Below are 22,655 nucleotides of genomic sequence, written 5' to 3'. Positions count from 1 at the left end.
TAGGGCATAAATTTCCTTGTATTAGAGAAGGAACATATTGTGCTCTAATGCTAAAATCTAACAAAAAAAAATTATGTTAAATCTTCTTCTTCGCATCCCCCTGTCTCTCTCTTCACTACATTTGTGAGGGCCCGGTCCATTGACCGGCCGGCATATATTTTGGGCCGCAAGCCCATGCGGGCAAGGACTCCCATGGCCTACGCACGTGGGAGAGGAAGAAATAGGACTCCAAACAAGAGTCTTTTTCTTCCTCTGATCCCGCCAGACAGAGTCTAGACAATCGAATCCTTCCATTTTTTAGCTGATTTTCATTTATAAAAAGGTCTCTCCCTTCTCCTTTGGCATCAACCTTGAGAGTTCTTTCATTAGAGGTTTACATCTCTAAGTATTTCATGGGAAATACTCGAGGATTCGCCATCAATTCAGCTAGGAGAGCTTATCAAAGGCAAGGTAAGTTTTCTCTCTTCCTTTCTCCCTGTTAGGCCACCGTTCTACCTCAAATTTGGCTGGCGAACTCCAGATTGATCGCGGACAAGCCTTCCCTATTTTTGTCTTTGGTCGACCACTGCCGTCTACCAAGCGTGACTTATCGGCATCGGCCTACCACCAAATGCCACCGAGGGACGTGGCTCACTGGCGACTGTCACCGCTTGGGCGGCCTTTCTCCATTCGAGAAGAAGAGAGAGAGAGAGAGGGAGCCTGATGGTTCTCTTCCCCTTCTTGTATTTTCTCTCTCTTTTCTCTTATTTTTTCTCTCTACCTACTCTCTCTTCTTCATCTTTCTCTCTCTATGACACCTATGGATCCCAATATAGGGTCCAGTCGATCTGGTCTACAAACTCAAGTTAACCCTATAAAGAAGCCCTAAACAATCTTGGTGCCTGAGTTGCCTACTGGACCCATCATCCCAACCTTATTAAGTGTCACTCGAATCCATTGTTGATGAACCATGTCAAATAACCATGACCTTGGTATAGTCTATATTCCATAATTCATTGATCGAGTGGCTTAGATCTGACCTGCCCGGAGTGACCGAACGCTATCATCCGACCAACCGTCTCTTTTTTTATTATTTTAATTCTATTAAAGTCATCGAACATAAATTAATTTTATTTTTAATATTTTTAAATAGGATTAACTGAAGTTTGACGGTCTAAGACGAAAGAGATAAGTAAATCTTGCGCTCCTTATTATTTTTTAAATATCATGTTTTCAATGCATATGATTTGCCAGTAAAAATATCATATTTTTCTTAAAATTATGGATCAAATATGTATTATGAACATCATATTTTATTATGAAAAATAATTTCATAAATATTTTAATGAAAAAATAGCTTTATTATGAAATATGAATCTGATCATGCCATTCAGTATTTTTTATCTATATATGTGTTTGTTTTAAGAAAAATATATAAATTTTCTAAAGGCTCTCAGATAGCTATGTATAATCTTAGAACTGAAAAAAATCGACACCTAGAGCTAGCATCCATACGAACACAGGCTCTGCCAGCAGGTATAAAGTTGGCAAACAAAACAAGAATTTTTGTCGATTACGAACAGGAGCCCTATCATGGATATAAAGTGATCGTAGCATGAATATATGCGAGCAATATTTTGAACTATGATATGGCTAAATGGAGAAGGATGATTTATGAATTTATTTACAAAATAAATTTGGAACCATGTTTATGAAATATAGATGATTTATGCATACATGAAAGGTTGTATGACATGTCTTAATATATTATACTATGAAATACTTTATTTTGTAATATCCGTTATTTTCTTAAATAATGCATTGACATGGAAACTTATTGAGCCATGTCACTCATATATCTTTATTTTTATTTTTCTCTCTCAGACGATAGTATTTTAAATTAATTATGAATTTTTAATTAATAATTTTCTAAATATTGAGAATTATGGATTTGATATATATTATATGAATTTAGACGCTCTGAACCAATATTGGTAACATTTAATGAATAATAACATAAAATTTTTATTTTTATATTTTATTTGAGATGAATTTGATATTTTATTGTGCCTCTCGGTAGCATGGCAGTATTATTTTGTGAATTTGGGGCTTGACAATAGTTACAAGGGGTGACCTCTTTTGCGTCGTCAAGAACACCCCAAAACACCCTTTAAATAACAAGTGGGCCGTACCCCAGATGGTGTTGAAAAAATATTTGTTCCTAATTATGTTCATACATAAGTGGGACACTTGAACCGCTAAGTGCTGGAATCCAAAACCAACAGGTCAGCTTGGATTTTGGAACCTTTCCTTTTCCCTTCCATTAATTCCAGCCTCATCCATGGGATGCGGGTTGGCTACGCGCACCGCTTCCAGCATACTAAATAAATAATACTCTCTCAAGTCTCAACCACCCTCGCCACCTCTATAAAATCCTACCTCTGGTGGAGACTACTCTCCAAAAAATACTCGAGGCAGAGGATATAGCAGTAGCAGCAGCATGAGCTCGGCCTTCCACGGTGTGGCCAAGGTGAGCCCCATGGCCGATGGGCAGAGAGGCAAGCAGCACGCAAACGAGAGGCCAAGCTACTTTCAGATGCCTCTCCACTACCCGAGGTACACCAAGGCCGACTACGAGACGATGCCCGAGTGGAAGCTAAACTGCCTCCTTGGGGAGTACGGCCTCCCCGCCACTGGCGACCTCGACCATAAGAGGAAGTTTGCCATGGGTGCCTTCCTCTGGCCTTCCCACTGATGCGTGATTCGGAAGTGGACGTAATGGGTAGAGTACAAATGGCTGGAGCTTTGTTCGGTAGAGATTTACTTAAGATGTTATGGTAGTCGTCTCTTGATGAGGATACGGATGGATTGATCGATGAACGTACCGTATAACTAGTGCAGCACTTTGTAAGGCGTCTTGAACCTTTGTATAACGTTGGCTTGAGTCAGTCCCTGTATTCTGCTTAATGTGAACGATAGCAGACTGCACGCACAGTCCAAGTGCGTTATATAAAGATCTTTAAGTTCATGAATTATATGCTTGTTTTTGGTTGTTAGTATCTTACGCAGAGATTAAGATTGGCTCATGTCATGCATTATTATGGATTTTGCTCGCTAAATAATGAGGTTTATTTGCATCAGCATGCAATGAAGAATGGAGATGACTGGCTCTGAGAGATGAATTTAGCCACCAAAGTTATCTTTACAAATGCCTGCAGCCTATAAAGGTTTATTTCGCACCCACCAAATACCCATAAATTAAGGTCTTATTTAGCTTCCACTTCCAGCCTATATATATATTGCACTCTCGTGATGGTTTATGGTAGTACTACCGCTTGTGATTGGCGAGCTAGGCTGCAGCCTAGAGGTTGCATCCTTCTAAATGGAGGAGGTTGCATGTCTTCTGCGCTTGCTTTGCAAAAGGTATTTCTCCAAGTATTTAAGACAGGCAATTCTTGCACCATTTCTTAGAAACGATGGGCCATCATCATTCTAAAAAAGAAGATCATCTTTTCAAATGATTTTTTGCTCTGCATATACGGTTAATACTGCATCACATTAGGATCTTCCTCATGCTCGTTTTTATAATATTTCATTCTTGGAGTAATAATAAATTGGTTTCATTCATAAAAAATATGGACATCTACACGACAGATACAATCAAATGCAACCAGCTAATTCAAGCGAGCCAGGTAATTTTGCAAAGAATATCCCCTTTAAAAGTATGAAAATTCACCAAGAAAACAATCGAAGCCATGCAATTGAGATTTCAGTTAGTTAATTTAAAAGTTAAATTAATGAATCAGGCAAGCCTAACACAATCATTCCAATCAACTTTTATATACATATATATACATACACATGGACACACATATGCACACAACCGAGCCTTGTAGGACCAAATAATTTGCCACCTGATGAAGTCTGTTAAATAAATAATATTTATGTGTTGTGGAGATGAGGAAATATAGTTATGCAGGATCGGCTCCAACGAAGAGAGAAGAGGCTTTTCATGGAGGAGGCATGAAATGCGTATGATTCAGGTTTACGGCAACTTGCAGCCTTTTCTGACTTCTTTAACCAATTTCGAGCCCAGCTTAACCTTTCCATCGCTATTGGTTCAGTGCACATGTTGGCCGAGTTGGTACGAATACATCGGAATAGTACCGCCCCTTAAGATGCTCCAAGTACCACACCTATAATGCGTTCCTCTTTGGGCATTTATAAATAGTTTTCTTGCCCTTTTTAACGTCCTTCCTCAAGCATCAAATTATTATTTATATGGGCACCTCATGATGTGTGATTACGAAAAAAGCACAGCATGTTAGAAATTTTCTTCGAACCTAATTCAGATTAGCTAAAAACTTTAAACGTCATGACTCTTGATTGAGAAAATACCTTTGTCTTCTTTTTCCTTTTTTTTTTTCCCCCGGAGAGATGCTACTGCCATCCCTTTGATTGGCTGATTAGAGGCGGATGGGTTTCACCTGCTCGGTATTTCTGTGCAGAAAACCCAGAGAACGAGTAGTAACACACGCATGGAGAGGATAAAGGAGGCTTGACTGAAGGAGGGAGGGCATCTGCTAATGCGTAAAAACTCAGAATCTGATGTTTTTTTTACCCTCAATGTTTTCATGATTTTTAATCTACTGAGTTTTTCACAGTCTTATCCTACATGAATAGTTGAACTGTTTGAAATTCCGCCTCAGCTATAAAAAAAGAAGAAAGAAAAGAGAGAGAGGCTAGGGGCAACCCAATGTCTCTCTCTAAGAATTTTTCTTTTTTTATTACTTTATAAAGACCTTTCTTTTTTTTTTTTTTGGCTAATACGGACATTTCATACGGCACGGATACGAATACACCCAGTAGAATCTGCAACCAAAAGGTCCCGGAATGCACCGGATAAATCTGTTAGAATAATTTCAAAATATGGGCTTACACTGATTGCGTATTTTTGTTTTATAAAATGGGTTAGACGTATGGCTCAGAATGGTACTATGATTAAGCCCAATATGATGTGTGATCATTTTGTTTTATGGGCTTTGGTGCACCTTGGATGTATAGGATTGAGTCCTATTTATTGTGGTACTTTTGGTATGTAGGCCAGGAAACCCAATTAGGGTTTTGGAGCTTTTAATGGGAAGGCTCCTCTTTGTTTCCTATATATAGGCTAGGTCCCCCTCTCCTCTCCATATGGTTGATAGCTTGCCCCATTGACGGCTATCTTTTGTGAGGAGCAAGGAAGGGAAGATCCAGCCGCTATTATTCCAGGTGATTGAAGAACGTATTCAATATGTCTTCCGCAGGTATATCCCTTAAACTTGAATACGGTATTATTTTGTGATTCTAAATCTTAGCATGTTATTATTTATGACTAACAATTGGTAACAGAGCCTCCATGCTAAGATTAGAGTCCTTCATACACAATTATGATTTCATCTGGACTTACAGATTAATTTTATGCATTGGTGAATAAGATCCAAAAGAACCATCGCTCCTAGTGGATCTCTTCCTTATAGTTTTAGTCAGCTTTTTTTTCTAATACAATCTACGTAAGTGTAAATATCTGAAAAATTCAGAGAGGGCAGAATGTCAGCTTTCATCAATCTTTCCATTCGCTCCTTTGAAATGTGGCATAAATGCTTATGCCACAACACAGAAAATGGATGTTTATTGATGGCTTAAAATATATCAGTTGCATCAAAACCAACAGAGGCTCGATGACCAAATCTTTTGTTCCAAGCAATTGGGGAAATTGCATTTTGCCTTTAATAGTAGGTATAGTACATGCCTTATTACAGGTGACTATATCATGAAATTGGACCATAAAACGACCATGCTAGCAGGTTCATATTGAATGTCATGGTTGCCAAAGGAGATAGGGCATGCCAATAAACTGTAGTAGGACTTGTGGAGTCTGCCACATATTTAGGACATATCAATTAGCTGTAGTAGTCCTCATGGAGTCTGCCATGATTTCAGGACATATTAAAGATGTTGGATGAATCTCGACAAAAATGTTAAGATGAGTTGACCTTTGTATTGGTTATGAAAAGGTCACATATTACTTTCTCTAATGTTTTGATTCCTTAAAAATTAATTTCAAGTTTGAACCAACTTAGGGGCTTTATTGTTTCAGTAAAAGGCTTGACCAAGATAGGGAGTCCAGATCAAGTCTTCTTTCTTCAGAATATTTTCTATTCTTTTCTCTTTTTCTGCACCCAACCAACCTAAATCTGCTTCAAGTTCTACATGCATATAGCCTCAACTATCAGAAGTAGCCACCAGCCTGAATAAGGGTTTCTGGTCCGACTTAGCTCAGATTTGATTATACTAGCTCGGTCTGCTCTTAAAGCAGCCCCTATAGTCCCTTTCCGATGCTCAAATCAATCTCTTAATTGTCTACAAACATGCTGTCTCAATACTCAGCTCTTAATTATCTACTAACCGTGACCAGTCTACTACTAAGTGCAGATTTTTGATTAGCAAGTTGGTCTGTTGCTCACATCACTCCATCCATTGCTGCTAAGTATGGATCTGTGATCAACGGGCGATTTGTTTTCCATATCAGTTCAACTGTTGTTTGATTCCAGAAACCCATCATCATTTATTTATTTATTTATTTTTTTTTTTTTAACTTGAAAACCCTCATTAACTTCTGCCTAGAAAAGCCTAATGCTTATCGACACATTCAGAATTCCCCAATAAAACCTAGTAGATGAGCTTGGGATCTATCTGTTTGCCTACATAAAACTTAAACCATTACTTGACTATCAAAAATTGAAACCGAAGCCTAGCTCATGACTTGAGAGGATCTGCAGATTAGTGAAGAGGTGCTGAAATTACTAGTGCATTAGAGAGGTCGTAGCTCGGTGCTGCTCCTCTAAAGCAAAATCTAAACCCAAGAAAACTCAGTGCTATTTCTATGCCTCGTTTCCATCTCACATAATTATTTCCAGTCAAGGTTTCAACGACAGACATTTGGCTTGATAGGGAACAGGCATTCAAAAACTGCGGAAACAACATATTTTATTTAATATCATCCAAAAGTGATGCATGCAATCAATGGATGATAACATATCTATCTAATCAACTTGGGCTATTAATTAGATAGTCCGTAATCAAACTTGAAAAACATATAAGTCTAATTACGGTAAGAGCCTTGGTGCATCATTGTAAAGTCACCTTTGGGCTAACAATACAACACGCTATAAGGTCCTCTTAAGACATATCATGAAGCCAATTAACAAAATCACATCAGCTTTCGAAACACCATCACCTTTGGGCAGAAGAATGATTCTAGGCTAATGCAATCCCATTAATCACTTCATGTCATTTTTCCAAATCATCATACACAATAACACCTTCGGGCAAGATATTGCATTCAATGATTTGGCAAAATGCAATGCTACCCTCCTTTTTTTTTTTTTGTTAAGAAAATCAGATAAATATCAGTGAGTGTGCCACTTTGGTGACTACCACCCACTTCAATTTCAAAATATTCTCTTAATGGAAAAATAAGGATAGTCTTTATGCCCAACAATTTCAATCACAAAATGATAGTTATGTGACAAAATCATAACCATTAAACATGCTACAAAAATAATCAAAAAACAACATATGTGATTGATTAAACAAAAATGTTAATTACAAAAGACATATATGGCAGCAAGAGATGTCCAAAATTTAACAATTTATTAATTTAACACCTCAATAATTAATATGCATGAGGGCCTTGATTCAGCTTATTCAATATTTAAATAATAATTAAATAGGTTACTAACTCTTAGCCCCAGGTCCAAAAATCATTATGGTCCATTAAATAAAATTGGGCTGGTTTATAAAAGAGCCTAACCTGCAACATGGACCCACTCTGGTCCATTAAAATACAAAATGAAATAAACATGGGCTGACTAAATAAAAAAGGGCCACCTGCAATCATGGACTTATTCAGATTGGGCTTTGCAAAGCCCAAAACCAAAACCCAAGTTTAAGCCCAAGCAAAAGAAAAAAAGAAAAAAAAGCTGACTAAAACTATAAGGAAGAGATCCACTAGGAGCGATGGTTCTTTTGGATCTTATTCACATCGATATTAGTGGACCGTTACTTTCTACTATATGTGGGAACAAATATTTCATAACCTTCATTGATGATTTCCCGCATTATAGTTATGTTTACTTGAGTAATGATAAATCTTTCACTCTTGAGAAATTCAAGATATTTAAAATGGAAATAGAAAAGCAATGTGGGAAGAGTATTAAAATTGTGAAATCTGACCGTTGTGGTGAATACTATGGTAAGTATGATGAGTCCGGTCAAAACATGGGTGATTTTGCGAGATTTTTACAAGAATGTGGGATAGTTCCGTAATACACAATACCAGGAATAGCTGAGCAAAATGGTATTTCTGAAAAGCATGATCGGACTCTGAAGGATAAGGTTAGCAGTATGATTAGTAAAACAAATTTTCCATAATTCTTATGGGGTGAAGCATTGAAATCTGTCGTATACATTCTGAAAAAGGTTTCTAGTAAAGCTGTTGAGAAAACTTCTTTTGAATTGTAGACAAGACGTGAACCCAATTTAGCCCATTTTAGAGTTTGGGGCTGCCCAGTTGAAGTTAGGATTTATAATCCTACTGAAAAGAAATTAGATCCCAAATCTACACCAGAATTTATAGATCAAAGGGCTATAAGTTCTATAGTCCTAATCATGACACTAAAATTATTGAGTCCATTATGGAGAAATTTCTTTCTTGTACTTGGTACTAGTGGGAGTTCTGTATTAAAGAAAACATTTACAGAACCGAGTCAAGTTGTGGTTTCAATTTTCGTTGTACAAGAAAGAGTTATTTTTTAGCTGATTGCCACGGTTCATGAAGAACGTGGGCATCAAGAAGAGCCTCACGTTCCTCCTTCAACAGTGGTTGAGTTAGTTTTTTGAACCACAGGTTAGGAGACCACAAAAAGAAAGAAGGTCTGCCTTGCCTAATGACTATAATGTCTACTTACTCGAGAGTGATTTTAATATTGGGCATAATATTGATCTTGTCTCTTTTAATGAACATTAATAAGACCTGATTTAGATAAATGGCTGAATGCCATGGAAAATGAAATGCTTTCTATAAAGAGAAATGGAGTTTGGGAACTTGTTGAACTTCCACCACATGTTAAGGCCATAGGTTGCAAATAGGTTTACAAATTCAAGTAAGACTCAAAAGGGCATATTGAACCACAAAAAGCTAGATTGGTTGCAGGGTTCACTCGTCGAGAGGGCATCGACCATAATGAGACTTTTTCACCGGTTTCATCCAAGGATTTCTTTAGAATTATCATGGCACTTGTAGCACACTATAATTTGGAGTTTCATTAAATGGATGTTAAGACAATGTTTTTAAATGGAGATCTCTATGAAGAAGTTTACATGAGGCAACCTGAAGGTTTTGTCGTAGAAGAAAAGAAAAATTTGGTGTGTAAGTTGAACAAATCCATATATGGGCTCAAGCAAGCATCCCGATAATGGTATTTGAAATTTGATGAAGTTGTGCTTCTCTTGTTTTTGTTGAAAATACAGTGGACCAATGCATTTATCTCAAGATCAGTGGGAGAATATTCATTTTTCTTATTTTGTACGTGGATGATATTTTACTTGCCAGTAGTGACTTAAGGTTACTTCATGAGACAAAGAAAATATTATCTGCTAATTTTGAAATGAAAGATCTTGGGGAAGCTTATTTTGTACTTGGAATTGAAATACAGTGTGATAGAGACCGTAGCTTGCTTGGTTTTCACAGAAGACATACATACGACATATCCTAGAGAGTTTCAATATGCAAAAGTGTGCACTTAGTGATGTACCTATTGTAAAAGGGGATAAGTTTAGCAAATCCCAATGTCCAAAGAATAAACTTGAAAGGAAATCTTTGAAGAACATACCGTATGCAAGTGTTGTAGGGAGCCTGATGTATGCTCAAGTTTGCACTAGAGCAGACATAGCCTATGCAGTGAGTGTCTTTTGTAGATTTTAATCGAATCCAGGACAAGAGCATTAGAAAGCAACTAAGAAAGTTTTGAGATTATCGAAAACGACTGAAGGTTATATGCTTACCTTTCAGCGTACAGATCATCTTGAGGTGGTAGGCTACTCAGATTTTGATTTTGTAGGATGTCAAGATAATCTGAAGTCAACTTCAGGTTATATTTTTATAATGACTGGTGGTGCTATTTTTGGGAAAGGTATTAAGCAAACTCTAGTGGCTTCTTCTAACATGCAGGCTGAATTTGTGGCATGTTATGGAGCTACAGTCCAAGCCATTTGGTTGAGGAATTTTATTTCAGGACGGAAAGTTGTTGATTCCATCTCGAGACCAATTACCATCTATTGTGATAATAGTGTAGCGGTATTCTTTTCAAAGAATAACAAGAGTTCTGGTGGCTCTAAGCATATAGACATCAAGTACTTGGTGGTCAAAGATAAAGTTAAAGAAGGGCAGACAAAAATAGAACATATAAATACAAAAGCAATGATTGCAGATCCATTAACTAAGGGACTCGCAACGAAAGTCTTTAAGACACATATTGCTAATATGGGCATTGTGGAAACCTTTGATGTTTTTGGTTAGTGGGAGTTATTTATGTAAGAGAACTATATTTTGGCTTGATCCTTTTTACAGGGTATGTAGGCAACCCATATGCTTTGGGTACAGCCTCTTCCAATTATAAAAAAAAAAATATTTATCTTCCTATTTATAATTCTGTATTTTGTGCACAGAAATTATAATTATGTTTGAGCATGCATTGCACATATGTCTTTTATTATGATATCATTTTGATCTCGAGATATAATGCATAAAGACATGATGTGAGTCTCTTTTGAGACATGTGGCTTCTTTTGAAGCATTTATGAGGACCAATATGAATTAGCACACCTTTGATCACATTTTGGTGCTAAGTTCATACTACATACTACCACATTGGTTGGAGGATGGAGATCCATGTCGATAAGGATGTTAGCATTTGTAGCTGTGGAGTGGTCTTACATCGATTAAATGGTGTAACGACTTCCATGTTCAATGTTGATGTTCTTGTTGGACCGGATCATGTATCCAAGGTGATTATCATTTGAGCTATATGTGTGGCCACTTTTGTAGTCTAACCCGAGAGTCGTTTTCAAAACAAAGTTTTTAAATTAATATGACAATCCGTGTTCGCCCAAGTGGGAGAATGTTAGAATAATTTCAAAATATGGGCTTACACTGATTGCGTATTTTTGTTTTATAAAATGGGTTAGACGTATGGCTCAGAATGGTACTATGATTAAGCCCAATATGATGTGTGATCATTTTGTTTTATGGGCTTTGGTGCACCTTGGATGTATAGGATTGAGTCCTATTTATTGTGGTACTTTTGGTATGTAGGCCAGGAAACCCAATTAGGGTTTTGGAGCTTTTAATGGGAAGGCTCCTCTTTGTTTCCTATATATAGGCTAGGTCCCCCTCTCCTCTCCATATGGTTGATAGCTTGCCCCATTGACGGCTATCTTTTGTGAGGAGCAAGGAAGGGAAGATCCAGCCGCTATTATTCCAGGTGATTGAAGAACGTATTCAATATGTCTTCCGCAGGTATATCCCTTAAACTTGAATACGGTATTATTTTGTGATTCTAAATCTTAGCATGTTATTATTTATGACTAACAAAATCATCCTCACCAACCCATAAGGTGCCTCCTGAGTGACTCGCAACATACGCCGCCACCCAGTCTGCCGCCCTTTCTTTTCATCATAATATTAGTTGAATATTCAATATAATATGTCTACCTAAAAACTTAGAAAATTGAGATTGACATTGTGCAAAATATTACATAAAAATGAAAAATTATAGAGTACACTGCATGCATGGTTATATTGGTGCATGTCGCTAATGGTGGATGTGAGGTCCAATAGTCTCACATCGGAAAGACTCGTTCCAGAGCCTGGGCATATGAGGCGGATGTCTCCAAATCCTGCAGATGCATTTGGGTAGAAAACAAAACCGAGGAGGGGTGAAGGATGCTTGCGTAAAGCTCCGGAACCGGACAATATCTGGCAGGGGAGCTCCGTGTTTTCCTCCTTATGTAGCCCCCACGTGGGCACTAGGTGCCTCACGTGCTCTGTGGAAGCGGGGGCGTGACATTTGGTATCAAAGCCGAGGATGGCTCTTGTCCGATGGTGGAAAGGGTATGAGGCCTAATAATCCTACATTGGAAAGACTCGTTTCAGAGCCTGAGCATATGAGGCGGGTGTCTCCAAATCCTGCAGACGCATTTTGGGTGGAAAACAAAACCGAGGAGGGATGAAGGATGCTTGCGTGAAGCTCCGGAACCGGACAATATCTAGCAGGGGAGCCCCGTATTTTTCTCCCTCATGTGGCCCTCACATGGACACTGGATACCTCACGTGCCCCGCGGAGGCGGAGGCGGAGGCGGAGGCGTGACAGTGGAGGTGTATTGGTGTGGGCCAATCACTCACTAAGAAGAGTGCAAGACGAATAGAAGCCATGCAAATATGTTTTGATGATTGGTGGCGTGCACGCAATAGTTTTTCGCAACGGATACCCAAGGTCTAAAGTTGTGTCATGTTGATGGCTAGATTTATGGTCAAATTTCTTGTCTAGAAACCACTCTTCCTATCAGAAATTAAACCAAAACAGTTAATCAAAGAGCCATTTTAATCACTTGACATGGACTGGGAATCACTTGATATGGACTGGGAACACTGCCGTGAGAGAGTTCGTGGCATTAATTATTATGATGGAGGACTTGATGGCTCCGGAATATTCGTTGTGCTTCTATCACGATAGATGATGCCGAGCGTAACGAAGCGTTGTTGCACATTGGATGCATATATGGTTCTCCATGATCGTGTTAATGGGATCCTGTAGAGTTTCCTCTGAGGCATGCAATGCAGGTATGCGAGTTAATTTTCTTATCCATGTCAGTTGCTATAAACAATATTCCATACGTTATGATAGCGGCAATAACAATAATTTATTTCATTAATTCATTTGGCCTCTCAACTAGCCGAGGTTCAACTATCCTGATGAAGCCACACATTCCATTTTGCAGGCATGGCAAGTTGCCGCATGACCTCCATTAAGCCCAATCTTGTTAGCTATTTAGTAACCAATTAAGAGTTATGCCTCCGAATTCATGTGGACCAATTCATTTTTTTCATGGTTTAGATGGCATGCGTCATGTGGTATCTTATGAAGTACAGGATCAATTTGCAAACTAAAGCATCATAGCTTAATTCCCACAGTCGAACTGTGGAGTGCATGTCCTCGCCTCGTGATTTATGCATATGCATGCATGCGAATTGAGTCGAACATGTCTCACTGGAGCTTTGCTCTTCATTGTGGAAGGCATGCATGCCATGTTCAGCAGGTACCTGCATGCCTAGATCGCGTCTGATTACGTGCTTGTTCCGGTAGTTCCACCTACCAAGTAATTCCCAACCACTAGGTTATGCTCGTAGGTCCAAGCACAGTCACCTTATATATTGGTTAGAAACATGTTCGCATGGAGACTAAATTCTATACTAAATCCAAGAGACCAAAAATTCAAATCCATGCGGTCATGCTTTCGCCAGCCAGATGGTGATGCTCAAAGGTTATCTTTTGAAGCTGACTGGGACTCACGAGCAATGCCGTGGGGAGCCCGGCGATAGATATGATGACATCAATGTGCCGAGGCACAGTAGGGATTTGCATTTATTGCTGCAACTGAGGGAGAGAGGTGGAGTGCATGCACCTGCGAGAAGTACTCCATTCAAGTTCTGGGCTCTCTCCATGTTGAGTGCTTCCATTTCCCTGCAGGCGGCTGAGATGGTGCAGCTCGGATGATTGATTGTGTTATTGTGAGAAGTCTTTCTTAGTGGAGTACCAACTATTACCTGGGAGTGGAGATACAAATGGAACAGCCTGCAGGTAAAGCTTTAAGTCAGCACACAGCCTAATCTTTTATCGAATTTTTTGGTATGCTCGCTCCTCACCCGAAGTCCGGCTTATGTGCATACCTACCGAACATACAATGTAATGTTGCCAGTATTGCCCGTTTTATTAGTAAACAATATATAACAGCTAGTAACAACCATTCTTTGACAAAAGCCATTGCAGATTTGAAATGGGCAGACGGAGATGCTACTTCTGTTCTAACAGTAGGAATTTCTGAGGGGTCTTTTATATATTGGAGTCATTAATTGTATTCAACTTTAGAGAATGATTGGACAAAGATCAGGGCAAAATAAGTGAAAATAATCCTACTAATGGTCCATCCTAAACACAGGTACGTACTAGTTTTCCATCATCACAACCATATTGCTAGGGAATAGCATCAATAGTGATCATCAGGCTAGTTCCTTGGGGAAAGGTATAGAGGCTGTTTTTTATGGGAGGCAGAATCACATTGTTTAATGCTGTATTGACCATGCTTCCATATTCTTAACTGATCGATGTATGTGTTTGACGGGTAGCTGATAGAATAGGCCAGTTTATGAGGCTTTTCTATGAAGAGGCGAGATAAAAAACAGGTGGTTTTCATTGTCCTATGAACTAGCCAACCGTATGCAAAGGAAGGAGGATTAGGTATTAAAAAGGCCGGCTAGTCTGAATCTTTCACTGCTGGATGTGGGCCCGGAAGCTGTTGAAAGGCGGACATTCTGGATGGAAATGGTCAATCAACACAACTAAACGCTCGAGGAAGAGATTTGGCATAATTTGTCTATGGTCAACCCGAAGAAAGTTTGTGCCGCAAAATCCCCTAGATATACAGACAATAGGCTAGATCTGCTTTGATATCAAATCTAACAATCCATGATCTCATCTAAAAAGACTAGTTAAAAAAAGTATTTTTAGATTTCTTAGCCCGATATAAGTATCAAACATCTCTCAAATATATAATTGATATGAACTAAATACATGCTCATACGGATTCTCACACTTATAGTTTGTTGTAAAGAGCCCCTTAAATGTGAAATGTTGGCCACCATCTGTTGTCTCTTAGGACTTGCTAGAGAATAAAAAGGGTCGCACTAAAGTTTAAAGAAGTTCTTGGGTTCAACCTGTCTTAGCTTTATGTTGGCATTTTTAAACGGAATGAAATGTAGAGTATTTCTACAGAAAAGATCATCTAGCACATTAGTTTTGAGCAAGATTTTCCAATTATTTCAGTTTCAGGGCAGCTTGTGCACTCCAAAATGAAGGAAACTCATTCACAAATTTGGCAAGCTCTCATCTTCTTTCCTAGCCATGAGTCCCAGTTTTACATTACCGACCTACTTGTAAACCATCTTGGTTCTGGACCTTCTGGTGTAAAGGTTCTCCTCTAATTCTTCAATAAATTCAGGGGAAGGTCTTCCTTCCTCCTAATTACCTCAAAAAAAAAAAATCCATAGCAATGGGTGGATCAGAGACATCAATGGTTGACAAGATACACAGCTTTATATTCCTCAAATTCATGTTAACATATCTTAGAGACCCTCCCTTTCTCAATTGATTTCAAGAGTTTTGCAGGACAACTACCAACTTCATTAACATCATTACTTACTCTGATACGCAAGAGATTCCATCACCTCCGAGAGAAATCACATTCTTTGATCCATGTGGAAGAATAGGAAGGTCAACCATCAAAGGTTTCAAAACTCGACATCGTAATCATCTTAGCATCATCAGAACTATGGTTTTCAGTGAGGCAGAACAGTACAACTAGCCAACCTCATTTCCTTTAAATGGAGGCCCAAATAGGACCTGGCCTGGCCCATCCAAAATCAAAGTATTCGCAGGATTCAATTCTTATAATGGTAATGTTCAGACCAACGTGAGCCCATCTACTAAACGGGCCCAGGTTTTTTCATCCTCTGCCTTGTTTGACTGGTCAACCTGTCCGGCTCTACAAGCTCTAACTAGAGAAATTTGGAATGCCATCTTCTCTTTTCTTCAACATATTGTAGTGTTCCATGTTTTGATGTCAGTCGTGGGATTTGTTTTTAGATCCTTTCTTCAAAAAAGATTCTGGTCCAAGGATCTTGTAAGGTTTGATAGTTGTTGGGTCTTGGTCAAGTCTAATTTACTTAAGTCCTAAAATTTTTAATCTTCATGTCGATGCAAGTCACTCAAAAAATAGGAGTGAATGGACACTTCAAAACGTATTCATATCTTGCTTGTGGGAAACCGCTGCTCTAAGATTGCCGTGCAAAAGCACCAAAAAACCAAGAGGGTGGCAACTTGAATCTAGCATTACTTGCCTTTTCTCTTAACTAATTACAAGAATATTTTCAAGGCTGCACAACTAGTATTATGTATAAAATCATCAATGTATGTGCACGGACTATGATAAATTTATGCCTTTATTTGGGGCTAGGTGGATAATGGCTCAATAATAACTATAATTATAATACACAGATTTTTCTGCTTCTGTGAAAGATGATGATGTGGCTTTTTATGAAAATATGAAAATGGGTTGCTTCTGTAAAATTCCCTACATACCATTGTCTTGCACATTCTCTAAGTATTTCAATATGTAAAACGTATTATAATTTTTAGATGTTCGTATACTTGTTCAACAAAATACAAAGGTCTCCCATTTTACTTTGTTGAACTGGATAAAACTCATATTCTGAGTCTTTTTTATTTCTTCTGCGGATCAAGTTGATGGACAGCTATGGTGGTTCAAAACAAATTTGATTGCTATGATAATATACTGGCATTGACTAGTGTAAGCAGCTATCCACTCTGCACTCGTGGAAATTGCCGGGTTCGGTGGTTTCTATTTTTTCCTATTCATGTGACATCTGCTGCCACATGCTACAGAATTCTATGCTTGGAAACATAAAGGTCTTTCGCTCTTTCAAAGTGAAATAAAAAAAAAAATTATTTCTCGAAAGAAGAAAATTACCCACCCATCTATTGCTGGTGAGACTATGACAACTCGGGACGACTCATATTCTGCTCCTGCAGCAATCCGGATGGTTTTCAACGTTTGGGAGTTTTTGCCCTTGAGTTTTCTCGAGGTCAACTTTGATAGCAGTATGATGGACGGTGGCAGCAGAAGAAAACTGAGTTCGTCATCTAAGGCTCAGACTCTTGCAAGGGCAAAATAGATTCCTCCAAGCGCACCTACGATTACGCTACGAGTGGAACTTGGAATTGTGATTGTTCTTGAACGGTAGTGACTGTAACCTGGTCTTTAACAATGCTGAACTGCTTTTAAGTTTGCTTTGTTAAAGCCTGCCTGCCTGCCATGTGAAGGTAGTTTAGCATTAGATGCTGGGGTGGATGGAATCTATTTTGTTGCTTACAGACCGGTATCAACCGAAAACATAGAAGCTTCCTTAAAATATGTGTTCATGAATGCATATTCCTTGATATGTCCATAATTTCGAATCCGAACAAACTTACCCATTTACTCTTGAATGTAGCACAATTGTTCTTGTTGGTGGCTAAAACAGACAATGTTATTTCATTTGGCATATTAAAGACTGATCTGGACTTCACCCACAGTATTCGTTGGATATACTGTACCAGCCTGCAGAGCTGAAGAGATGGGGCAAGGTGATGGAGATGTTGCTGGGGGAAGCAATGGAGCAGCCGAGGATGCCATAAATCATCTTTTAATTGGGTTCCATTGCCCAGGTATTTCTAGGCGCCACCCACCTCCCCAACCAAAAAAACCAAAACAACTTTGGAGGGACATTATCACCATGGGAAGGTGGCTTAGCATCAGACTAACGCATGACCTTGGGAATGAACCAGTGATTGGCACAAGTTGTTGTTCCTTGTTTGTTTTATTTCCTTCTCTGTTTTACTCTATTTTCTTCTCACCTCTTTTCTGAACTTTTTGTTTTTCTTTCTTCTTCTCCTCCTCCTCCTTTTCTTGAAATTTTCCTACCTTCCTCAACAAATTTGGTAGGTGTTACTCTCCTTCAACCTCAAAAGACCAGTCAGATTCACAATTAAAGCCTATTGCTCCATCTAAACCACCTATCAAGGGCTGGGACATAACAAGGGATATCAACCAATTAGTAAGGATATTAATGGGCCAGTCTTATTGGTTTTATATTAATGGGAAACTTAACAACCAATCCCCTTCTTGGCTTCCATTGGATGGTCAGTCCTCGTCGTTGGCTGGATGTATTCAAGATTTTTAATATGTTTTGCTCGAACCAATCTCAATTAAAACTTGACAACCATTTAGCAGGGATGCGAATGAGCTAATCTATTGGCCTTGCATCGTTTTGGTAAGATCACTAGCTAGGTGGATTTGCAATATTCTCTGCCCAGACTCGGTCCATTGACACCCCTGCCATTTAGCAATGGTAGGTTATTTGCCTTGGCCTATTTACAGTTCTCCACTATTTTAACACGCATGTTTGCTGCGTTTCCATGGTAAAATGTTTCAGGCCTTCTTTTTTTCTCCACACACGCATGGCACATGATTTGGTCGCGTATGAATACAACATCAAACCCCATCACTTGGTCTCTACTTGGTTGTCACACACTCAAAAGGATCAACAATTTAGGTCATCTTGCCCTCTTGCCATCAATTGGCTCTCCAACCTTTGCATGGCTTTTTGGTATTCCGGCCCCAGCCATGAGCCATGCACATCTTTCTAGCTATCATGCCAGCCAAAAACCACCCATGTGAAGAAGGCAAACACGATTGATAAAGAATATGAAACGGACCACCCGCTCATGGAGGGAAGAATAATTGCTCCAATGGCAGTCGAGGGAAGAACTAGCCGTTGGGCCGAACGTTAAGAGAGTCTTCGAAGGCTTTGAGAATTCCGTTCCAGGAGGGCTATGGTCCCCCAAGAACTCCCGTCTCTTCTTTTGCCCCACTGTCACCCCCCCCCTTCTCTCTCTCTCAATCAGTGGCTCGCACATGCTGAAGGCGAATATTGCTCGCCAAAAAGCTGGGTGGCTCATTTTGGCCTCCCCTTATCATCAAAAAAAGGAACATTGCTCGCCAAAAGGACGAGATTTTTGAATGTGGGCGATCCCTGCCTTAAAGCGGTGCTGACAAGCAACAATGCTACTTTCCTGTGTCTTTCTCTGTGCAATGACTAAACTACCTTTCAGCTGTGGGCGACATATGATCACTTGAGCTTGATGAGAAGTCTCCTTATTCCTTGATCATGGATGGCATGCTGCTTGATGGTTATTGAACGTAAGTTGCTCGGAGGAAAATTATTGATGGCTTTTGATGGTCCCATGTTCAGATATCTAGTACTAGTGGTGAGGAAGAATGAAGAACAAAGTAGAGAGTATACATAGATCTGGTCATGGGATCATATTGGCCTCCTCATACGAGATGGTCATGCGAGTCAGAGATAACTAGCGTGGAGGTTGTAATCGATTAGCACACTGCGGTTTTCTATAAGTTTTAGGTTGAAATAATAGCCTAGTTCAGAGATGGTGTTATTATACATGCAAATTTTGGACGTCAGCTCTGCATGGGTTCAACCTTCCATCGATCGTATCATATGAGTACAAGATTGCGGGCAACGATGATGTCATATATACTCGAATAGAGGCTAAACATAAAAAGTATGCATCGATACGCCGAAGGTAAGTCAGCTTTCCAATTATGAAAAGCTAGCTTTCGTTAAACAAGACTAGGAGAATATGAAATGATGAATGTTTTGGAGTGTGGACTTGGGAGCTAATTCGAGTTTGTTAGGGTCGGCATTTGGTGGTTCCTTTGGTGGACTTGGGAGCTAGCGACTATGCAATCTCCATCATCATTGTCCAAAATTACATCATTTTAAAACTTTTTATGCACCGGCAATCCATCCCCTTCCATCTACAATATATGAATCTCCTACTTTAGATATATGGCAATATTTGATCGTAAAAAAAACCTAGACATCTATAATAATTTTTTTTTTTTTGCATTTCGATTCCATGGTAATTAGTAATAATTTCTTCTTTAGCTAATCAATGCATTATATAAAATTTTAATTGTATGCCTTGAATGGCAAAGCATTCCAAGACCATTTTATGTTGAAGAAAATGAATTGCGAGTTGTGACAGGATAATTGAAACTTGCCAGCTATCACACAACCAGCGTTGCAATTGGGCATGAGTCGAACACCACCAGACGGGATCTAGCCTAGGTTTGGTTGGACGGTATCTATTGGTGCTCCGGCGTTGCGCACAATATTTGCGGTACCGTATACAGGGTTGCACCAGATGGACGGCAGAAATCGATCCATCAAAATCCGAGTGCCTCACATCCACGATTGGGGCGCCACGTGGGATGTCGTGGGCCCCAGGAGCGGAAGAGAGCTCACAGATAGCCAGGCTGGCGGAGTGGCGAGCTGTGACCGGACGTTCACATGGGTGGGCCCCGCGAAGCTCAGCGGTTTTTCGTCTCCTTCCCCCGGACCCCCACCCCCCTCCTTCTATAAAAAAACGTCAGGGGAAAATAAAAATACTAACGAAAGGGAAGGGCGGACAAGAAAAAACTCGGCGCTTCGCCTTTCGGTCCTTGAATCCCTGGTCTCGTATCCTCTCCACCTCTCTTTCTGGTGTTATTGAGAGGGAGGGAGATCAAGGGTTTCCAGGGTTTGATCTTTGATTTCTTGATCCGAAGGCGAGGTCGGTCTTGGAGATGGCGGTGATCCCTAGAGTTCCTTTTGGTTTGATGGCCGTCGCGGCCCTTATCTTCGGCATCGTCTTGCCGGCCGTCCAGTCCCAGGCTCCGGCACCGGCGCCGACCAGCGACGGTTAGCCACATTTCCCCAAATCTTCGTTCTTGTCCTTTTTCTTTCTTTTGTTTTTTTGTTTTTTCCTTACATTCTTCTTAAAAGTTTGGATTTTTCCCGTTTCTTGAGGCTTCTCTGCGGCGTGTTTTTAATATCTAAGTCGTTTTGATATATGGTTGTGCTTGATTCGTAAACTCCAGTATCGTTTTCTCAAATCGCTTCTTAGCTGTTGGAAAATTTTAAAATTGTTATTATTAATTGATATTTAATCTGGATTTTATAACATTTTGATAGATCTTATTTTACTTTGATTTGACTCTCATTCTCTTTCTCTCCAAAGGAATGCAGAATGAGGGGAAAAAAATATCTTTTTTTTTCTTCTGATGAAAGGGGAGGGGAGGCTTGGCCACTCAAAATTTATGGTTCGCTGAAATGTTTGATGACCTCAAAATTCAGTGAATCAGAAAAAGACTATGCACTCTGAGAACAACTCAAATCAACTAACTGTCTGCTGGTGTCCTTGGATGGGAAAATCTGGAAAATTTATTGCTTGCCTTCAGCATGTGTTATTATCTGAGGATAAGTTTGCCTTGGCATCAATTTATGCTTCAAAATCCTACATTTATAGAAGACAGTGTGCTTTACTGACAACCTATCCAAACTGATGTCCATTAAGCTTTCCAACTGCCTAGATATTGCCTTCTCAACCGCCCACCAGTTCCAAGGACTTGGCTATCCACTTTGTTATCTTTAGCTGTTGTAGAATCACCGATATCCATCGTGTGTAGTTTGAACTGATGATGTTGAATGATTTGTTTCTTTGCTCCTCTGCAGGGACATCGATTGACCAAGGAATTGCCTACGTGCTGATGCTAGTGGCCTTAGTCCTCACCTATCTCATCCACCCCTTGGATGCTTCATCCCCCTACAAGCTCTTCTAAGCCCATTCATGGACTGAATTGATGGATTTGTTAGGGAAGGGAGCGGGCATGGTTGGACTGGTTGTTCATTTTGTTTGAATCTGTTGTGGTTTGGGATTTGAACCTCTGGTTGTTTTGTTTTTACTGGCCGTGGTTTTGATGAGATTCTTTTTTTATGCATGTCTCCATCCAGATTCCTTCATTCTCCCCTATATCAACCAACAGACCCCATAAATGCAGCAGAAATCATGCGTTTTCGCATCTTTAGTTGCTGATGCCTCATGGTTTGGTATCATTCGGACAAGGTTGCTGCTTGTGGGTTGAAACTTGCGTGCCGCATCTTTAATTGCTGGATGTCTATACAATTACTGCTTGTAGGTTGCTGCCTGTATGTGTATTGACATGGAGAAGACATGAAATGTGCTGTGTTTTAAAATTCTAGAAGAGCTGTCATTCAATGCTTGTGTTTGATATTTGATCGTCTTGAAATCCAGTGATTTTTATTCATTATGCCTGGCCGAGGTACGAACTTGTGCTGGCAGCGTTAATGGATGACTATTCGATTTAGAAAAGAATGCAGACATAACAATCTTTGTCCTGAGAAATCTTGGTTAATGACTGAATTATTTGCCGTTAGGGTTGCAAGCCCTACTACAGGCAGTCAATTGGACGTTCTAGCGTTGATGTTTCTGCAATTCTGCGTTGTTGGAATAGCATTCTGTGTCATTTTTTGATAGCCTGGGAAGCAAGACTAATTATCTTGATCCCCTGCAGTAACTTCCAAGTTGTGCTCGCTAGGTTTGGAACTTGTGGGAGTATGAATTCGAACGGATACTGAACAGATGCTCTGGGTCGCCAGGCTGATAAGGGATGCAACTTCTGTTCTCATAATAAAGAAGAATACCCAATTACCAACTTTTTATTGACACTGAAATTTAAAGATCTGGGCATCAAGCCTGCCAGAAAAAAGGAATGGAAAAACTGATGTTATGCTAAAATTTAGGCAAAAAAAATGTCGA

The 22,655-nt window shown here is 39.5% G+C and overlaps 2 protein-coding genes across 2 annotated transcripts; both read left to right on the top strand.

Annotated features, from left to right (window-relative positions):
* The first annotated feature begins 2,426 nt into the window (after positions 1-2,426).
* On the top strand, positions 2,427-3,014 carry LOC149751569 (uncharacterized). The gene has a single exon (XM_089926818.1). The coding sequence runs from the start codon at positions 2,480-2,482 to the stop codon at positions 2,732-2,734; it is 255 nt and encodes an 84-aa protein (XP_089782944.1). The 5' UTR covers positions 2,427-2,479; the 3' UTR covers positions 2,735-3,014.
* Positions 3,015-20,433: 17,419 nt separating this feature from the next.
* Positions 20,434-22,109, top strand: LOC103709178 (arabinogalactan protein 41-like). Its single transcript, XM_008794442.6, has 2 exons — positions 20,434-20,737; positions 21,551-22,109. The coding sequence occupies exons 1-2, from the start codon at positions 20,623-20,625 to the stop codon at positions 21,655-21,657; spliced, it is 222 nt and encodes a 73-aa protein (XP_008792664.1). The 5' UTR covers positions 20,434-20,622; the 3' UTR covers positions 21,658-22,109.
* Positions 22,110-22,655: the final 546 nt, after the last annotated feature.

The sequence above is a fragment of the Phoenix dactylifera genome, chromosome 12 (assembly GCF_051530095.1).
Source record: "Phoenix dactylifera cultivar Ajwa chromosome 12, Ajwa_hap1_PhDact_Kaust_v1.1, whole genome shotgun sequence".
NCBI lineage: Eukaryota > Viridiplantae > Streptophyta > Magnoliopsida > Arecales > Arecaceae > Phoenix > Phoenix dactylifera.
This window is presented reverse-complemented; position numbering and strand designations above follow the sequence as displayed.

What these genes read in the sequence shown, in the direction of transcription:
- LOC149751569 (XM_089926818.1), top strand. Translation starts at nt 2,480, where the DNA reads ATGAGCTCGGCCTTCCACGGTGTGGCCAAGGTGAGCCCCATGGCCGAT.
- LOC103709178 (XM_008794442.6), top strand. Translation starts at nt 20,623, where the DNA reads ATGGCGGTGATCCCTAGAGTTCCTTTTGGTTTGATGGCCGTCGCGGCC. An exon ending in ACCGGCGCCGACCAGCGACG is followed by an intron (nt 20,738 to 21,550) that starts GTTAGCCACATT and finishes GCTCCTCTGCAG; the next exon opens with GGACATCGATTGACCAAGGA.